The sequence below is a fragment of the Thamnophis sirtalis genome, unplaced genomic scaffold (genome assembly GCF_051295495.1).
Source record: "Thamnophis sirtalis isolate CommonGarterSnake01/CBP01778 unplaced genomic scaffold, rThaSir2_p1.2 scaffold_4, whole genome shotgun sequence".
In the NCBI taxonomy this organism is placed as follows: Eukaryota; Metazoa; Chordata; class Lepidosauria; order Squamata; family Natricidae; genus Thamnophis; species Thamnophis sirtalis.
In genome coordinates, this window is record NW_028261384.1 from 81183841 (window position 1) to 81205322 (window position 21482).

The following is a 21482-nucleotide window of genomic DNA, read 5'->3' on the forward strand; positions in this document are numbered from 1 at the left end:
TCTGAAGTTTGTGGGATATAATGTAACTTAAATCTATGGTTTCTCTTTTTCTTTTCAGTTCCAGAGATAGTCCAGGAGACTCAAGACTTGATTGAGCAAGGACAATTATTGCAAGCCCATCGAAAATTGATGGATTTGGAGTGCTCCCGAGATGATCTTATGTATGAACAGTACCGCATGGATAGCAAGAATACCCATGATATGAACCTAATTGATACTTATTTTGGAGATATGCAAAAACTTTCTGAAGAACTGGCTAAGCAACTCTGGATGGTCATTCAAAGGTCTCTAGGCACTGTCCGTAGAGATCCAACCTTGCTTGTTTCAGTTGTAAGAATAATTGAGAGAGAAGAAAAGATAGATCGGCGTATGTTAGATCGGAAAAAGCAAACTGGATTCATCCCCCCTGGGAGACCTAAAAAGTGGAAAGAAAAAATGTTTAAAGCCCTGGATCGAACTGTTGTTACCAGGATTGAAGGCACTCAAGCAGACACCCGAGAGTCTGACAAAATGTGGCTTGTTCGCCATCTGGAAATAATTCGTAAATACGTTCTTGATGATCTGTTGGTGGCTAAAAATCTTATGGATCAATGTTTTCCCCCACATTATGACATTTTCAAGAGATTGCTATGTATGTATCACCAGGCATTGTCTTTACGCATGCAGGACCTGGCTTCAGAAGATTTAGAGGCAAATGAAATTGTCAGCCTTTTGACTTGGGTTTTAAATACATATAAAAGGTACGGATGTTATTATTTAAGCTAGTATTAGTAGGAACTACATAATTTTAATAAATTTTGTCAAGCCCCATATATCCAGCAAAGGCCAAAGTAGCAAGAATGACAAGATTTTTAAAAAGCTATCTTTAATTATAGGTTGAGGTCAGTACAGAATCTTTTAAAAAGTAAGAAAGTTTTGTAGTGACTAAATTGAGACTATCTTTGAAGAACATTCAGAAGCTACAGCCCTAGAATGGCCCGTGTTACATCACTGCGAGTTGCAATGCTGCTGGTTTACTTCTGGGTGCAATTCAAGATGTTGGCCTTATATGTCATCAGTCCATGTCTCATCCCAATGGGATTGGCCTAGCCCAGCTACACAGGTAGAGGGGGCATGCAATGGCCCGTTGGTAAGCAAATTTTGGCTGGTGGGTTCTGGGAGAAGAACTTTCTCTGTCATGACTCCTGCCCTTTGGAACATCTTATCCAGGTAAACTCTCTATAAGGGTCTGAAAAAAGGACTCTGCCAGATGCCTTGGAGCCCCAATAGATAGAGATAATTGATGAATTAAGAGAAAATCTATCTTCCCCTCACCCCACATCCTGATCATTCCCTCCCCATCTTTTAATTGTACATTTATTTTGGATTGTAATTTTATTATTATTTTAGACATATTTTTAAAATAGTTTTATTGCTTTTAAACTTGTAAGATGCCCAGGATTACTTCAAAGCTAGATGGGTGGCAAACAAATTTAATAAACAAATAAACAAACAAACAAATAAATAATTCTTTAATTAAAGATGCTAAGAACTGAAGAAGGGATCTTTGGCATGCAAAGCAATCACTATACCATAGAAAGGTATTCTTTGTAAAGTACAAATCATCTTGCCTATCTTAGATGAGTATAAAATGAAAATAATAATTGTTTTTTACCCATTTTGAGAGAATAAAGATAATTCTCATAAATAGATTTGTTTAAGTTCAGTCATAAAGTCATGCAATCAGAATCATTTGGTTATTCTTCACTGTTTATGGAACATTAAGAGTAGTGATACATTATATCTTATACAACCAAAATTTCCATTGCTAAGTAACTCAGTTGTTAGGTTTTACAACCTTGCTTGCCACAGTTGTTAAGTGAATCATTGCTGTTATTAAGTCAGTAGCCTAGTTGTTAATTGAATCTGACTTCCCCATTGACTTTGCTTGTCAAAAAGTCACAAAAGGTGATCATGTGACCCCAGGACACCACAACTGTCGAAAATATGATCTAGTTGCCAAGCAATCAAATTTTGATCATATAACCATGGGGATGCTGCAACGATCATATGAAAAATGGTAAAAAGTCACATTTTTCAGTGTAATTGTAATTTTGAATGTTCACTAAATTAATATTGTAAGTTGACAACTATCTGTACTTAGTTTATTTTGTTTCTAAGGAATTTATATTTACAAGAATGAGTTTTCTTTTTTTAGACATTCAAGTGTTAAAAAGCAGTAGGTTGGAGAATGTGCAGTAATGCTGCATAATAAGATCTTGAAAACTGGATGCTCTTTGCTTTTTCTTTCCATGAGATAGAATATTACAAACGTTCAAAGAACTGGTAATTCTATCTGTTAAATAAAAAAGGAATTCTAATATATTTTCTATTGTTCAAAATAGTTCAAAAACTAAAACATCCAAAGTAAACAAAAAGAAATAAAACCATATTGAGTCTCTTCTATTCCTCCTTCTTTTCGCCTAAACCACCTCCTAATCTCTTTTAATCCCAACTCATCTCCTATGTCTTTCTTCAATTACTAAATATAGAACTTATTTACAATCCACATCTAATAGATCTTCCAAATTCAACTTGCATCTTATTGCTAATATGCACACAGCTAGGCTTCAAATTCTTAAATCTTAACTGTAGTTAAGGAGATCTTAATTGTGAATTTCCATTTATGTAATTAGGTATCCCCCAAGTACGTGTACAAAACACATACACAAATAATTGTTCAGAAAAGCCCACTTATACTTTGCAGAATTAAAAATTCAAATATTAAAAATAAGCATCAATTGTCTATTTAACTCTTCCACAAAAAAGATGATTAAATTGCTTTGTTACACTATTTGTACTTAAGGCTTGCTATTTAGATCTTTTAAAAAGTATTTCATTATTTGCCTTCTCTCTCTCTCTCTCTCTCTCTCTCTCTCTCTCTCTCTCTGTCTCTCTCTCTCTCTGTGTGTGTGTGTGTGTTGCATTTTTGCAACTAAAGAAAAATTGATCCTAAAATTGTACTTGTCATTTATCTTTTCTCTTTACTTTAGTGAAGAAATGATGGGAAATTTGGAACTGGCACCAGAACTGGAGGTAAATTTCCTGCAACCTCTTCTTTCTCAGGAGGTCGTGAATGAACTTCTCAGCACATATATGTCAACTCTTACGGTAATTTATTCATCTAATTTCAATGCCATCCAGCTTGACATTTCAGTAACTTACAGACAAAAAGAGAAAACTGCATATACTTACAAACAAAAAGAAATCCTGATTGATTGGAAGACTAATATTCCCAACTATAAGATAAACTTAAATACATTTTTCCACATCAAACAAAAAATAAATACTGTTCTCATTCAACAAATAAGTGAACCAATAGAAATTCTTGTCTGTTGTTAGAAGGCAGGATTTATTATAGACTTCCTATTCTCTCAGAAGAGAACTAGTTCTTAGTATTGGCTCTCCCTTCTGGAGAAAGATGATTCTAGGCTTCTGCAGCAGTAAATAAAAGTAAAAAATAATAAAAAACATCGGCATTTGGGTTGGATGGGATAAAATATATGTCACAATGCAAAAGTTGGCCCGTTTTGGTTTGCATTGCAATGTTGCATAGTAGTCGTAAATGGAATGGCTTTGGTAAGTAATAATATATTTCTAGTCACTTACCAGTTATACTTAGATTCCTCCAAATATCTAAGCATTTTGGTCTGCTACCAGTCCATTATTTTGTCTTATCAGGCTTAATGGTAGTTCTGCAAGTGTTGATGGAGGTTTCTTTTGAGTCAGCTTCAGAGATCATCAGAATTTAGACAAAGAAAAAGGTTTTTTGGGTGACTCTGACATCCTTCCTAATCATGAGTGATCGTTGTTTTGTGTTAGTGAGCTCAGAGCACTTGCTCATAATCTGTCCAATGAAATTAGCTGATACTGCAGATGATCAGGAGCAGGATTTCTTTGGCAGTGTTCTAGTTAGAAATTCTGCTCAGGAAATATAGCTCCCTATCCTGTTGTCTTGTCTTTTAGATAAACCTGTTTTTCTTCAGGCCCATTAGAATTTCTATTCTATTCTTCTATTTGTCAACATGATATTTCTCTAAAATGGACAGAAAGAGGCTAAATTTGATTTGGAATAAGCCAACAAGTCAAATACACAATTGGAAAGAGGACTGGCTTCAGCTAGGGCTATACAGCTATACAGAAAGAAAAATCTCAGAAAATGAGCTTATTAGGACTTTCAAACAGAATAACCTTCAATAGCAAGTAAAAACTATTTACAAATAAAAATGGTTACAAGATAAATGAAGATACGGAAAATTAGAATTGTGCTCCATATGGACTGGGGAACTTCCAGATGGACCATTTCTAACATCAATTCAGTACTAACAAAATTTTATTTTGTCATGATTTAACATTCTTTTGATTCCCTAGTCCAACATTATAGGCTGGCTAAGAAAAGCACTGGAGACAGATAAAAAAGACTGGCTAAAAGAAAATGAACCAGAAGCAGATCAGGATGGATATTATCAAACAACACTCCCAGCTATTGTATTTCAGGTATAACAATATTTTCATATAAATAATTTAAGTCATGTTTAAGAACTTTAAAAAATGCATGATATTGATGCGAGTTATATTCTTGGACTCCATTTGGACAGAACCAGCAGAGATGCCGAGAGAGGGTCTTGCTCAGACTTTCTGGAATGAGTTCCAGCTTGTCACCCCTGATGAAGTGGACAAGGCCATGGGAGCGATGAGTGCCTCCACCTGTTTACTGGATCCGTGCCCCTCCTGGCTGGTTTCGACCAGCAAGGAGGTAACATGAGGCTGGCTCCAGAGAATCATGAAAGCCTCCTTGTTGGAGGGATCCTTTCCACGGCCTCTTAAGGAGGCGGTGGTGAGACCCCTCCTCAAGATGCCCTCTCTGGACCCAGCTATTTTTAAAAACTATCATCCAGTCTCCAACCTCCCTTTCTTAGGGAAGGTTGTTGAGAAGGTGGTGGCCCTCCAACTCCGATGGACCTTGGATGAAGCAGATTATCTAGACCCTTTTCAGTCTGGTTTCAGGCCTGGTTACTCCACTGAAACCGCTTTGGTCGCACTGACCGATGATCTCTGGCGGGCCAGGGACAGAGGGCATTCCTTTGTCCTTGTACTCCTTGACCTCTCAGCGGCCTTCAATACCATCGACCATGGTATCCTTCTGCGACGGCTGGAAGAGGTGGGAGTGGGAGGCACCGTTTTACGGTGGTTCTCCTCTTACCTCTCCGACAGGTCGCAGTCGGTGTTGGTCGGAGGACAGAAGTCGACTCCTAGGCCCCTCAATTATGGGGTGCCGCAGGGGTCTGTCCTGTCCCCCCTTCCTATTTAACATCTACATGAAGCCACTGGGCGAGATCATCCGCTGGCACGGGATTAAATACCACCAGTACGCGGACAACACTCAGTTGTATCTGTCCGCCCCATGCCAACTCAGTGAAGCGGTGGAAGTGATGTGCCAGTGCCTGGAAACTGTTAGGGTCTGGATGGGAGTGAACCAACTCGCACTCAATCCTGACAAGACCGAATGGCTGTGGATGTTGCCCCCTAAGGACAGTCCATCTAGTCAGTCCTTAACCCTGGGGGGAGAAAAATTGCCCCCCTCAGAGAGGGTTTGCAACTTGGGGGTCCTCCTGGACCCGCAGCTGACTTTAGAACACCATTTGTCGGCTGTGACCAGGGGGGCCTTTGCCCAGGTTCGGCTGGTGCACCAGTTGCAGCCCTATCTGGACCGGGAGGCACTTCAGACAGTCACTCATGCCCTTGTCATCTCAAGACCGGATTACTGTAATGCGCTCTACTTGGGGCTGCCTCTGAAAAGTGTTCAAAGACTGCAATTAGTCCAGAATGCAGCCGTGCGAGTGATACTGGGTGTGCCAAGGTATACCCATATCACACCTATCCTCCGCAAGCTGCACTGGCTGCTCATTGGTCTCCGAGCACGATTCAAGGTGCTGGTTATCACCTTTAAAGCCCTACATGGCCTAAGACCCGGATACCTGCGAGACCGTCTTCTGCCACATACCTCCCTTAGACCAATAAGATCGCACAGGATGGACCTTCTCCAGGTGCCTTCAGCGGGACAATACCAGCTGGCGACGCCTAGGAGTAGAGCCTTCTCTGTTGCCGCTCTGGCCCTATGGAATGAGCTGCCCCCAGAGATCCGGGCCCTGCCCACTCTCATGGCCTTTCGCAAAGCCATTAAAACCTGGCTTTTCCGGCAGGCCTGGGGCTGTTGACCCCTTGATTGAGGTCCAGCTCCCTTTCGACTGGGTGTTAGTTGAGTTCCTTTTTTAACTTTGTTGTGTCCCATTGTTTTTAAAAATTCTTTTTAAATTTTTTTTTTCATTTCTGTAAGCTGCCCAGAGTCCCTCGGGATTGGGCGGCATAGAAATTCAATAAATGAAATGAAATGAAATGAATTCTGATATAAAATATCATAAAATAGATTGGAACTTTTAAATTTGTTTTACTAAAGATTCTTGGAGAGATTCTTACAGAGAGCTATAAAGCCCTATAAAGCAGAGTATAACTCTAAATGGCATTGCTATTTCATTGTTCATATACCAGCATATTCAACTTACAAATGGAGATAATGTGTTCATGTAGCACAAACAAAAATTTGTAACTCAAATTATAGTGGTAGGATAACAATGTATTGTTCATCTGAATGTCCAGGAAACATGCTTAATTCTAATTGAAATGTTAGCTAATTGTTTTCTGATTTTAGATGTTTGAACAGAATCTTCAGGTGGCTACTCAGATAAGTGAAGATTTAAAAATAAAAGTCCTGCATTTGTGCCTTCAACAAATGAGTTCCTTTCTTAACAGGTAAAATTACTATTACATTTTTGCAGAAACCTTGTAAAAACATAGTGACGTGACCACAGACACTACAAACAACTGTAAATATGGGTTGGTTGCTAAGCATCCGACATGCAGTCATATAACAATGGGGACAGGAGTGGCCATTGGAACTTCAGAACCAAGTTGTAAGTAAGCCTGAGGTGGTCCATCAGTCAAAAGTCAAGGACTACCTGTATAGATTTTTCTGCAAATTGTAATGCAGTCTTACGGTTTTCCAGCTCATTGTGAATTATGACTGAACCCACTGAATTTGCTTACTTTTAATCTTTGAAATAATTTTACAGAAACTATACACTAGAAACGTAACCCTCAGGAGATCTCTAAAGCTTAATCTACCTGTTCTGAGTAATGGTTGTTCCATTACTCAGGAACGAGAACAGTTTGAAGATTTCACTTTCTTTTCTCATTGAGTTTGTTCCCTTTCTCTTATTCAGGTATAAAGAGGAAGCACATTTATATAAAGAAGAGCATTTAAGAAATCGTCAGTATCATCCATGCTATGTTCAATACATGGTTGCTATCATCAACAACTGTCAGACTTTTAAGTAAGTTTTGCTAACTGAAATTTTTTTAACTGAAAAAAATCCACTTTTTTTTTTTTTGGACATTTTATTAAGATTTATAGGCCGCCCTTCTCCCTGAGGGGACTCAGGGCGGCTTACAATCACAAGGAAGGGGGTGCAATACCAGAAGACAAACAGTAAGTGAACAAAATAAAATAATAAAACACAACTTGCATTCCACAGTCAACACTCGGGCGGGTAAATTGGGAACCTATCCCCAGGCCTGCTGGGACAGCCAGATCTTAAGGGCTGTGCGGAAGGTCTGGATGGTGGTGAGGGTACGAATCTCGATGGGGAGATCGTTCCACAGGGTCGGAGCTGCAACAGAAAAGGCTCTCCTCCGTGTAGTCGCCAGTCGACATTGACTGGCAGATGGGATTCGGAGGAGGCCCAGTCTGTGCGATCTAATCGGTCGAAGGGAGGTAATCGGCAGAAGGCGGTCTCTCAAGTACCCAGATCCACTACCATGGAGTGCTTTAAAGGTGGTCATCAGTACCCTGAAGCGCACCCGGAGATCGACAGGTAGCCAGTACAGCTCGCGGAGGATGGGTGTAATGTGGGCGAACCGAGGTGCGCCCACTATCACTCGCGCGGCTGCATTCTGGACTAACTGCAGTCGCCGGATGCACTTCAAGGGCAACCCCATGTAGAGCCCATTGCAGTATTCCAGCCTAGAGATCACAAGGGCTCGAGTGACTGTTGCGAGAGCCTCCCGGTTCAGGTAGGGCCGTAACTGACGGACCAGGCGAACCTGGGCAAATGCCCCCCTGGTCACAGCCGACAACTGATGGTCAAAAGTCAGCTGTGGATCCAGGAGGACTCCTAAGTTACGGACCCTATCTGAGGGGTATAAAATTTGACCCCCCAGCCTGAGTGTTGGAATATCAGCCAAATTGTTGGGAGGGAAACACAACAGCCACTCGGTCTTGTCCGGGTTGAGTACCAGTTTGTTAGCGCTCATCCAGTTCTTAACGGCCTCAAGACCCTGGTTCATCACGTCCACCGCTTCATTGAGTTGGCACGGGGCGGACAGATACAGTTGCGTATCGTCCGCGTATTGATGGTATTTTATCCCGTGCCTCCGAATGATCTCGCCCAGCGGTTTCATGTGTATGTTAAATAGTAGGGGGGATAAGACCGAACCCTGCGGCACCCCGTATGTTAGGGGACTCAGGGACGATCTCTGCCCCCCGACCAACACCGACTGCGACCTGTCCGAGAGGTAGGAGGAGAACCACTGCAAAACAGTGCCTCCCACCCCCACCTCCCGCAGTCGCCGCAGAAGGATACCATGGTCGATGGTATCGAAAGCCGCTGAGAGGTCAAGGAGAACCAGGATGGACGCATGGCCTCCATCTCTGGCCCTCCAGAGATCATCGGTCAATGCGACCAAAGCGGTTTCTGTGCTGTAACCAGGTCTGAAGCCGGACTGGAAGGGGTCAAGATAACTAGCTTCCTCCAAGGCCCGTTGAAGCTGGAAGGCCACCACCTTCTCAACAACCTTCCCAATAAAGGGGAGGTTGGAGACAGGACGATAGTTGTTTAAAATGGCTGGATCCAAGGATGGTTTCTTCAGGAGGGGTCTCACCACCGCCGTTTTAAGTGCGGCGGGGAAGTGCCCCTCCCAAAGGGAGGCGGTCACGACCGCCTGGATCCAGCCATGTGTCACCTCACTGCTGTTGGCAACCAGCCAGGAGGGACACGGGTCCAGAAGACAGAAAAATATACATAGTCGACAAATATGTTTTGATAACACTAACTAGATTATTTTGTTGCTGTGCTAATAATACACTAAAACTGTTCGGAAATAATCTAATACATATCTCAGTCGCTCTGAGAGTGAGATGTGGTACCTAAATTTGACAAAAGTAAACAAATAAATGGACTACACAAAAGGAAAAACAAATTGGGGGAAGAATGAATGCAAGTAAATGCAAGTAGCAGATCTTGAATTTTTCAAATGCAAAATTTATTTTAACAAGTGATTTTAAACTGTCAAAGTTTAATTATGTAGTTAATTTTTATAATACCTGTTGGAATATTTATTAAATATTGAACAACATAGTAAGTTATGCCCATAATAGCTTCTATAACTTTTCAATATATTGTGTAATGTAGATCCCCCTATAAATCTATATCATCTATAAAACACATTGCAGAGCCTTTTGGATCATATTTAAGTCATGTATTTCATTACTTTTACATGAATTTTCCATTGCCCTTCCTCCTTCATAGAATTTTGCAAAGTACTCATCATACTTCATCTCAAACTTGTTTTACTGTTCTCAGCTTCAAGCTTTTCTAATCATGAAAATGCTTTGAAGAGGAAGAGAGTATTTGTTTAGCTGCTTAAAGTCGTGTGATTACTGTTGTGAAGTCCTCCTTTATTTTTTTTATTAAGACACTGGCATGGCCTGTTGAATTTCAATACAGCCCTGGTAAGAATATACAAAGAGTATACTAAAGAAAAGTCTTCCTGGAATAAAATCTGATTTTTATGATTTCATGTACACATCCATGTTATTTTCTTGGCAACAAAATGGAAATAGTTTGTCACTGTCTTCTGGGAGAAAATCAATGAACAAAACAGAGTACAGTACAGATAGTTCTTGACTTATGACCACAGGATTCAGAATTCGCATCATAAAGTGGTGGTAAAACAAGTCATCATGTGACTGGACCTAATTTTATGATTTTTTTTTACTATGGTTGTTAAGCAAATTACATGATCATTATATGAATCACATGTGATTAAGCGAATCCAGCTTCTCCAATTGACATTTATTATTAGAAACCAATTTCACAATCATGATCACATGACTGTAGGTCATTGCAATTAGTTATAAATTTGAGCTTGTTGCCAAGTATCTAAATTGTAATCTTGCGACTATGGAGGTAATGTGAATGTCGTAAGTGTGAGGACACTTTTTGTATACTTACACATATTGTAAATCACTTTTCCAAAGGCCATCATGACTTTAAACTATCATGGTGATTGTATCCTCTACAGTCTTATGATTTCTTAGGGGTCTTTTTTTCAAATATTAACCAAGTCTGACCTATCTTACCCTTTTTTAAATCGAAGTTCATGAGGTGCTCCTGCTTGCTGTAATTGAGTGAGAGTAACTCTTAGTTTTTGTTTTATTTTTTAAATTTTATTTATTACATTTATATGCTGCCCATCTCATTGTGAAGTTGCTTTGGGCCACTTTCAACAATATAAAAATATAGTATAAAACAATAGAAATATTAAAAATATTAAACGTTTCAACATTAAGAGTTAAAAACATTAAAATCAACCAAAAATAGAATAAACCAAATAGTGTCTTATGTCTTTAAACTGGGAGTGATGAGTAGATTTGCTCTGCATTTCCCATTTCAATAAAATCATTACTAATTTTCTTGATGAAGATTTTTTGAAAAACTTCAATAATAATTGAAGATGCCTTGTTACACAATTTGAAGACCACAAGTTCCACATATATTCTGCTGAATTGAACAATCATGTTTTACATATTGTAATATCAGCTTGATTCTTGAGAAACTATTAATAGTTTAGTGAAGCTTTATCATGAAGATGACAATAATACTTTAATGAGGCTATAATTGGACAATATCACAGAATATTTTGATTTAACTTTTATATACATTTAACAAGATTCTGAAATATTTTTTCCTTGCTTATCCAAGGGAGTCGATCATCAGTTTGAAGAAGAAATATTTGCCCCCTATGATGGAAGAGATGCTGATAAGCAGTCATGCATGCATTGATGCAGTTTTAGATGAAATTGCAAAAGAAGGATGCTCAAGCCTGCTAGATGAAGTCTTCATTGATTTAGAGGTTATTTTTTTTCTTCTCCACTCCCCCACTTTCCTTTTTAATTTTTTTATTAAAAATGTTTTACAAGTTAAAAGGTAATTATGAAAAAATACTGAAAAAGTAAAAAAGATAAAGATATAAGAATTAAAAACAATAGACAAAAAGAAAAATAATATTTAAAGAAGCAAATTCCAATTTTCACAGCACTTATAGATATCTTAAAATGATTTGCCCCTTCTAAATCATATAACATGCTTCCCCCCTTCTGCTTCTCAGATTAAAGCTTTGGGTTGGGGAGGCTTTCTGTAATGGGATAGAGACAAATGTCTTGATTTAAAAGAAATCAACCTGGTGTCCATCTAATCACATATGAGATTAGCTATACCTGATTTATATGAATTACAGCATACTCAGAATAGATAATGTTCTATAGATATCACATCCCTTTGAGCAAAAACCTTATCTGGCAGTACAATCATTTTGAATGTATATTGTTTCAGTACCCAGGAGAACATAGGGATGTTTAATATACCATTCTTCCTGACAACAGTTTTCTAACCATGCAGTATGTTCTTCCTCAGAGAACTGGGAGAGAAGAAACTTAATGGTTGGAGGTTTGTGATGAATAATTTTCCTTGCAATTTGTAGATGACAGCCTTAGATTTACCTCACCATGGACTCACTGTTCAAAGCTAGTCCTAGGGAGGGAGGCAAAATAAAGACCATTACTAGTTTGCTTCATCCTTGGTCTTCAAAGCTGATTAAATCACCCAAGTTGTGATAGGCAGCATAATTATGTAAGGTGCTTAATGTCTCCTTAAGTAAGAAAGGTGTTCCCACTTAGTTGAAGAAGAAACTAGAAGACCATTATCAAAAGTACTCATGAATGAAGGCAATATGTGTCCCAGGATAATGTTGCAGGATCCAATTTGAGTTGGCCATTGGAACTAGTTTAGTCTTTCAAGTTTTCGGATTCATGCTGGAGCCCATCCCTGAGTCCATTCTCAGGGAACTGGACAGAAAGAAGTTTCCTGAGAATGTGCTCCAGCATGAGTATGAAAACTCGGAAGACTAAATCTCTGGTCCCTGTGACTGACTCAGATTGGATCCTGAAAAAGTACTTTGCTTGGATTCTGAAGATATTTAAAATTAAATGCCATTCTTACTCTTCAGTTAGGTGAAGAAGAATGTAGTGACTTTGCAACTCCAAGTGCTGGTTATCTGGACTTATTTTTGTTGGGTTTTGTGCAAGATACAGTGCTTTGATGGATGACTTGTGCCGAAAACTAAATATGGGAAGTGCAATTATACTAGACGGTAAAATTTTGTGGAATAATTTGTACAGAGTTATAAGATGAGATGGAGACTCTATGTTCTTTATATTAAATACTAAATCATCGGCTCCATGTTGGCTGTGAACATTTACTGATCTTCCTCCATAATTTTGGTACATTCCTTTATAAGTATACCAAGTGTAAATATAAAGATTTTTGTATTTAATGCAGTTGTTTTTTTAAAAAAATTCAAAGTATACAATTTTAGCTTTGCTGAGATGGTATAAAATGGCATGATGCTGAATAATACTGTTAAAAATTATTCTAATTAACATTTATGTTTTCTTATTTTTTTTAAGCCCCATCTTAGTGAATTGATGACCAAAAAATGGCTTGGTGCATCCAATGCTGTGGATACAATCTGTGTAACTGTTGAAGATTATTTTAATGATTTTGCAAGAATAAAGAAACCCTGTAAGAAGGTATTTATTAAGTCTAATGTAGACTATTTAAATATTGCAGTATAATGTGTAAACATTATTATTGCTTTGATTTTATGTTCAAGTAAAATAATAAAACTGTGTAATTTCTATCTTGCAATAAAAGAATCCCTAAAATTAGCAAAATAATTACCAGAAATAAACCTTCATATACTTTCCTAAAATGCACTGCAAACCACCACCACCCCGCCTTCAGTGGGAATTGGCAGTGGCAATCCCCGCTGCCTAGAACAGCTGGTTGGTGGTATTCCGGGAGGCCAATCCAACCACCGATCAGCAGTGAAGGCTCCAGCATTCCCCACCAGCGGCAAACAGTAGGGGCGGTGACAAGCAGTGGTGGTGACAAGCAGCAGCAGTGAACACCGCCACCGCACCAACCTCCCTCTCCTGGCTGCAATATTCGCTCTATAAGACACACAGACATTTCCACCCACTTTTTTTTGGGGGGGGGGGGAGTGCTTCTTATAGTGCGAAAAATATGGTACTATCTGCTCAGTGAAAATACCAGACTGTGTATATGCAGTAAAGAAAAGTCAGAATTACTCAGCTCCTATTTTAGCTCAGTCTTCTCTGAGAAAGGCCTATGTTCATAAAAAAGCAGGTGGAAGAAACAATACTGAAGCTTGACATTGTCAAAATGTTTGTCAGATACCTGTTTATTTGAAAGAATTGAAATGTGTATCCCACTAAGTCTATTGGTTCTAGGATAGGGAAGGAACTTCCTGATAGTCTAACCAACATATGTGATATTTGAGAAAGCTTGACTGATGTTAAAACAATCCAAATTTGTCCCTATTTTCAAAAAGGGTGAGAAAAGGGATCCATAGAATCCGGCCATCTGGAAGAGTCTAGAACGGAACATAATGCTTGTTTAACAAATTTATATAGATGCCCAACTTATACACTTTAAAAGTCCACAATGTATACCCATCCCACATCTTTATCTGTGGAAGTGACAACAGAATCAGACAAGCCACTTCGTCAACTCTGAATAAGCTCCCCAAACACGCTGACAAAACTGTTTTCAATTCCTTGTGGAAAAAGAACACGATGGGACAAGTCTTTTCTCTAACGGAATGATGCTCCAAAGGGATGGAGCCACAACAGAGAAGGCCCTTTTTGTAGCTCCCACCAGAGGTATTTTGTGGCACTTATAACATGCCCTGTTTTAGTGAGCAGGTTAAACTACAGATTAAATAAAAGTACCTTCAAAACAATGCTATAATTACTGGAAGCATAATTTTTTCAGGGACTATTCTTGTGAAATTCACTTTATCTCATTTTTCATGAGCAATTATCTTACTTGATTGTAGGAATACTATTTTAGGAATGAATCAATTTCAGTAAAGTATTTGACAGAACATTCATCAGAACTTGATGAATAATTGATTAATGAACAAGATGGCATTAGCTTTACATTGCTACAAAGCAGAATCAAAAAAATCAAAGAATGTTCATTAATCATTTTCATCCGTGACCCGTCAAAAGCGCGGAGGACAAAATCGCGCTCGACGAAAGCGCGCATGTGACGTCATCACAGCGCGACGAAAAAAATTAAAAATTGAAATAAAATTAAAATTAAAGCAAGCCGATTCACATAAAGGTAAGGGTTAGGTTAAGGGTTAGGGTTAGGTTAAGGGTTAGGGTCAGGTTTAGAGCGTTAGCGTTAGGTTTAGCGTTAGGTTAAGGGTTAGCGTTAGGTTTTTCGTTACGTTAACGGTTAGGTTTAGGGTTAGATTTAGGGTTAGGTTAAGGGTTAGGTTTAGGGTTAGGTTTAGGGTTAGGTTTGGGGGGGTTAGGGGAAGGTTTTAGCTTTATTTTTACATTTTTCGATCACAGCGCAATGTTTTCGTCGCGCTGTGATGACGTCAAATGCGCGCTTTCGTCGAGCGCGATTTTGTCCTCCGCGATTTTGTGGTGGAACCATTTTCATCACATTGAAGTGACAAATGCCACAAGGTGATGCTACAAGAACCATTCCCAATTCCTAGACATTTTAATGACTTGTATAAGGAGGTATAAATAATGCTTATTGGATGTGCAAATGACAAAAATATTAATGAGATAGACATTTAATTGCTATAGAATCATAGAGCAGGAAGTGACCTCAGAAGTCTTCTCTCAAACTTCTTGCTCAAGGCAGATGAACATCCCAGTCAAGTAGTTGTGGTTTATTCTTGAAAACCTCCAGGATGGAAGCAAGCTATTCCATTAATTAATTGTTCTCACTGTCATAAATTTTCTCTTTACTTCTAGTTAGATTTCTCTTTAACAATCTTCCACCCATTGTTTTTTGTTCTACCTACTGGTACTTGGGAGAATAAGTTGATCCCTTCTTCTCTGGGGCATCCTTTCAAATACCAGAAGATAGATACCATATCACCCCTAATCCTTCTCTTTGATAGGCTAGATATACCTAGCTCCTAAACACTTCATCATATGATTTAGTGCCCAGACCTCTTATCATCTTTGTTGCTCTTCTTGCACATTTTCTAGGATCTCAGCATTTTTTGTTTTGTGATGACCAGATCTAGACTTAGTATTCCAAATATGGCCTTGCTTATCACTTCTGTGAGCTTGATGCTAACCTTCATATTAACTTCTTGATATTTATCTTCTGTTGATGCAGCCTAGGATTGCATCAATGTTTTTGGTAGCCACTGCACACTGGCAGTCTATTAGGATATCCAGATCCCTCTCATAGTTACTACTGCTAAGCCAGGTATCACCTGTATCTATACGTTTGGTTTTTCCTGCCTAAGTGCAGGACTTTACTTTTCTTACATTAAACTGCTTCTTCTTTTACTATGGCCCAGTGTTCAAGTCTGTCAAGATCCTTCTAAATCTATCTTCCATAATATTAGCAATTCTCCCCAACTTGATGTCATCTGCAAATGTAATGAGTGCTCCTTCAGTTCTTTCATCTTGATGATTGATGAAGAGTTAGAGTACTGGGCCTAAGACAACTTTGAGGTGACCCACTGCATGTTACCCCACCAGGTTGATGTAGTATCATTGAGGACTATGTGCTGGGTGTGCTTGGTCAGCAACTGCAAATCCCATCTGGTTGTGATATGTCTATCCCATATTGCTCTATCTTATCAAGATATAGACTGCCCTCTATTTGTCAGATGCCTTACTTACAAAAGTCCAAGTATACTATGTCCACAGCATTTTCCTGATCCACTAATTTAGTCACTTTATTAAAGAAGGTAATAATATTGTCTGGAGTGAATCTGTTTTTGACAAACCTATGCTGGCTACTAGTAATTGCCTAGTTTGCTTCTAGGTGCTCACAAATTTTCTCCTTGATTACTTTTTCCAGGATGTTTTTTCAGGTGTTGCTTTCAAGCTAGTTGGCCTATAATTTCCTGGATCCAGGTTTTCCCTTTTTGTAGATTGAAACCACCTCTGTTCTTTTTTAGTCTTCTGAATTCCTCTGTGCTAAATTAAATGAAAGAATGGCAGTGGTACCTAAAATGTTGGCCCATAAATATTTATTTAGTGAAATTTCATCCCGCCAAATGACTCTCAGTGATTGTATCTGGTCTATCTATCTAGGGGCCCACATGTCTGCAAGCTTCATCTCTCTAATTTATGTCATTAAATTAATGTTTATTTTTGCCTCCCATATGTGCCTAATGTGGATGTTTTGGTAATTTTTGTTTGTTTCTGTTACTTTTGTTATTTAATATGAACATCCTGTCTAGATAACTAGATTTCTTTTCTATTTTTTTCCAGAAAATGACTGTTGAGTGCCATCGTAGAGTTGTTATGGAATATATCAAGGCTATAATGTTAAAGCGTATTACTTTTAAAAATGCAGAAGAAAGAAAAGAAGGTGCTGAAAGGATGAACAGGGAAGCCAAACAGTTCAGGTTTCTATTTAAAAAACTTGCAGCAGTAAGTATCATCAGTAGAATGCTAAAAAAGGAAATGTGTATAATTGGCATTTTAAAATATTATTTTCCACATCAATATAATGATACATAGATATCAATATTTTATTTTTTATTGGTTGACAAATAGTGTGATTTCTATAGATAAATTCATTATAGATAATGTCTGGTTACAACCAAAATTTAGTCTGGAATCTTCACTTGCTGAGTTATTAAGTGAGACATTATATGACCACTTTGTTTAAATTGCAATCCCAGCTCTCTCAGTAGCTGTGCTAAGCAATTGTGCAGCTTGTTAAGGCGAGCACAAGAAGTGCCTCAGAGGTTTGGGGAGGTCTGGTGCAAGCTACAGAGCCCACTAGTGGGCAAATGCCTATCATAGGCCAGAGGGCCAGGAATTCTTCCTACTCCACCATTCCCAACTGGTTACAGATCCAGCAGTGCACATAAATTGTTCCACTTACTTTCATATTTTCTGCGCTGCTGACAGATGCACTCATCTGATGCAAAGCATGGTCTTCTTACAAAGTCTGCCTTGCATCATTTTTGGGATTGTTTGGAAGGCTCATTTCAAACCATTGCATGATTTGGAAAAGCAGCTTCCAAATGATCATTAGAAGGGCTCCAGCTTGCAAAATGGAGAGAGGTGGTCTTTATATGAAGGCTGTGCCTTGCATTCCTTCCAAGAAATCTCAAGAATGGAGGCAACTCTTGTGATCATTTAGAAGGCTAGAAAGAGCCTCTTTATATTCCCAAGAAGAATCACTTTTATTAGTTCTTTAGTCAAGTTCTTTCTAGTCTAGAAAACATAGAAAGCTAGCAAGCACAATTCTTTGGGAGGCTACTTTCTAGCCTTCTGAACTATTGGAAGAGCTGCTGACTGCAGTACTAATTCATGTACTACAGATTATAATGTATCAATTTCAGTTTATTTTCAATGTAATTCAATTTCATGTAATTAAAAAAACTAATAGGGCTATGCACAATTCAAATATGATTCAAAGAAAGTGCTTTGGATTTTATGTAAGTAAAGCATGTATTATTCTCTGAAGTTTATATGTCTTTTCAGTTTTGTACATGAATCTGAAAAAAAACATTGCAAGTGCCTTAAAGATAAGCATTTTTGACAACATTTTCAAAGCATTTTAAGCCCCAGAATTCAGTATTTCACAATGGTTCACAATAACATTTAATCATTTATTTCTCTAGATAAACACCTTGTTCTAAAAAGATGATTAAACAAATATAATTAGTCATATGTTAAATACATGTTCTCAAATCTGGAATATAACTTTGCCAAATAATGAATCTCAAAATATGTTATGGTAGGGTAATTTTAAGCTTTTTAGCTTAAAAGTTGTGTCATTACATTTAGATATATCTTATACCCCTTAATAAAAGTGCATAATATGAATTGAAATAAATGAAAAGGCGTTATTCTTTTACTGGATTCCTTCCTTCCTTCCTTCCTTCCTTCCTTCCTTCCTTCCTTCCTTCCTTCCTTCCTTCCTTCCTTCCTTCCTTGAAAACCAGAATTAATACTGATATTTGATTGTGCATTTAATATAAACATAATATTTTCTTATAAATATTTATTGTCACTCATTGTTATTAAGATAGCCATATAGTAATCAAGTATATTTAGTGTGCTGGAATAAAATAATGTCAACCTTGATGAAACAGTGAAACAATAATTTGTTTGATTAATAGGGATCTGGAGAAGACACAGAGGGGCTTTGTGATGTCATTGAAGCTATTGCAGAAGTTTTCAAGCTAACTGATCCTTCACTACTTTATTTAGAAATCTCAACTTTAGTTAGCAAACATCCTGATATCAGGTAATATTATACATTATTATACAATATTATACTCAAGGAGAAAAGCAACTTAGAACTGAGGAGAAATTTCCTGACAGTTAGAACAATTAATCGGTGGAACAACTTATTCCCAGAGTTGTGAATGTTCCAACACTGTAAGTTTTTAAGAAGATGTTGGATAACCATTTGCCTGAAGTGGTATAGGGTTTCCTGCCTAGGCAGGGGGTTGGACTAAAAGACCTCAAAGGTCCCTTCCAACTCTGTTATTCTATTCTATTCTATTTCTAGAACTGCAATTTCACAGTTGTAAGAACATTTTACAAAACCTTGAACAAAATCTTTAGCTTTAATTTTTTTTCTTCTTACATAAAGTTTTTAACTAAAAGAGGTCCCAAACTAAAAGAGGTTTAATACAGTTTTCATTATTTAAATTTCTGGATAAAATCAAATGTAACCACATGTAAATAATATTTGTTTTAAAAAGTAAGTGTGTGTGTGTGTGTGTGTGTGTGTGTGTGTGTGTATGTATGTATGTATGTATATATGCTTTTAGTATTTAAATTTAGAAAGATGTATGATGGGTAGCTGAATGGTTTATTATTTTCCTATAAACAATATTTATCCTTCTCTGGGGAATGTGCTTCACTGCCATTTAAACATCTATAGAGATTCTCAGTCATCTAGGCCATAGTTGTCGCAAAGGTGCTTTTCAAGAGCCAACTGGACTTTCTGGTTTTTCTTTGAAGACCTTTCGCTTCTTATCCAAGAAGCTTCTTCAGCTATGATTGAATGGTGGGGAAATATAAGGATTTTTACTCCTTGCAGATAGCTGGTCATTCATAAATGCAGGGTACAACAGGAGAACAAACCCATCAGGACAAGATTCAGCAGTCCATCTACATTTAAAAGACAAAGGCCACTCTTTTGAAGATAGAAAAGTCCATATTTTGGACAAAGGATCACTCGTTTGAAACCACCCATCAAAGAAGTCATCCATGTCAAAATTTGAACAGACTTCTCTCAACAGAGGAGGAGGGATACGACATCATCTATCTCCAGTCTACCACACAATCCCTCCACCAGATCCAAGAAGGCTCCTCACCTGTTTGCACTACTCAGGTGACCCTGATGACACAGATAAACCTCCAGATGGACTCAATGACTATCTAAAAAGAATGCAGATGATCAGCTCTCTGCAAGGAATATAAATCCTTCTATTCTGCACTATCCAGTCAGAGCTGAAGCTTTTTGGATGAGAAATGAAATGTATTCAAAGAAAAGCAAGAAAGCCCAGTTGCCTCTTGAAAAAGCACTTTGGGACATTGCCATTTAATCTTGCATTGCTGAAAATGGGCACATAAAAGCACATAATTGGCTCAGGAAAGATTGGACCAGAGAAGGTTGATTGGAGGGCAAAACCAGCAATGACATGATTGTGAAACTCCTTAACAGGAGTCGATAATGTATGAACCATTTGCCAAATTCCCAGCTGGCAATCTAATGACAGCAGGAGTGCTTTGATATCCAAAACTCTGAAACCAGTTGTAGCCATCATTTGTTCATCCCTGTCATAACTTTAAGTTTTCATTGAATGAATGGTCATAGGTTGAGGAGTAACTGTAAAGATTGAATAAATATTAAGTGCCTATGATTGAAATTCTTCCTTGTTCCTATTGGCCTGAAATACAAGATAAGTATAGAAATAAACAGATTAACTGGTGGCTAATTAATAAAAGTCTAATCATTGTATCTGTCTCAATGAAGGCTTTCTTAAATATAACTGATTTTAAAAAATTGATCGGTGAACTCATTTTATGAGATGACAAGAATTATTTAATGCAGCATGTGTGGTATGAAAAGATGCTAATTGCTGATTTCAATAAGTAGGATTTTTACTAACACTACTTTATTCTGATTGGCAGAGATGATCATATTGCGGCTTTATTAACAATGAGAGGAGATGCCAGTAGAGAGATGAAGCAGACGATCATTGAAACTTTGGACAAAGGCCCAAGCCAGCCAAATCCAAACTATGTGCCACTTTTTAAAGAAATTATAGTTCCAACACTAACTGTTCCAAAGCTTCTTAAGTAATAACAATAATTCTGTAACACTTTTCATGTCAAAATTTGCAATGTTTTAGCTTACAATGCATATAAAGAAAATATGAATTTCTTGCAAAGCTTTTTTTCTCCTATGTTAACACTTGTAACAAGATATAAGAATATCTATATCAATCACTGAAAAAATATATAATATGATGTCCAATAATGTTTTAGAATTGCATTTTTATCATTATTAGCGAATCCCTCCTCACTTGCATTTTTGTGTGTATTTCAGGAAAAATAAGGAGTCGACTTACGTCTGATTTGGATAAAAAATTGAAAGCAGAAATATTTGTGGGTACATAAATTATCATTAGGATTGAAAAAAGATTTTGTTAGGTGTTTGCTTAATAAATGAATAGCACTGGTGTTGCATTTTTGAATTGTGCGCAGATTATTTGGGTGTCTTTTGTGAAACATTTAAATACTTATTACAAAAATTTCTGTAAAGAAAGGAGAAATGAACAGAAGAGTGCAAAACTGTAATACAGATAATCCTTGTTTAGCAATCACAATTTGGTCCAGAAATTCAATGATTAGGCATAACAGTTGCTAAGTGAAAATTACATGACCATGACTGTACTTACTATTTTACTTCAATTTTCCTTTGCTTGCTACT

At 37.7% G+C, this 21482-nt stretch overlaps 1 protein-coding gene across 2 annotated transcripts in view; it reads left to right on the forward strand.

Moving 5' to 3' along the window:
- EXOC3 (exocyst complex component 3) overlaps positions 1-21238 on the forward strand; it is a 33671-nt gene extending 12433 nt beyond the window's left edge. For both annotated transcript variants that reach the window (XM_014052424.2, XM_014052425.2), the window contains exons 4-13: positions 59-740; positions 3033-3150; positions 4411-4536; positions 6749-6849; positions 7320-7430; positions 11139-11289; positions 12902-13024; positions 16784-16945; positions 18652-18779; positions 20681-21238. In XM_014052424.2, coding sequence (XP_013907899.1) covers positions 59-740; positions 3033-3150; positions 4411-4536; positions 6749-6849; positions 7320-7430; positions 11139-11289; positions 12902-13024; positions 16784-16945; positions 18652-18779; positions 20681-20852 — 1874 coding nt within the window. In that variant the 3' untranslated portion in view covers positions 20853-21238. The remainder of the gene's footprint in view (positions 1-58; positions 741-3032; positions 3151-4410; positions 4537-6748; positions 6850-7319; positions 7431-11138; positions 11290-12901; positions 13025-16783; positions 16946-18651; positions 18780-20680) is intronic.
- The last annotated feature ends 244 nt before the right edge of the window (positions 21239-21482 follow it).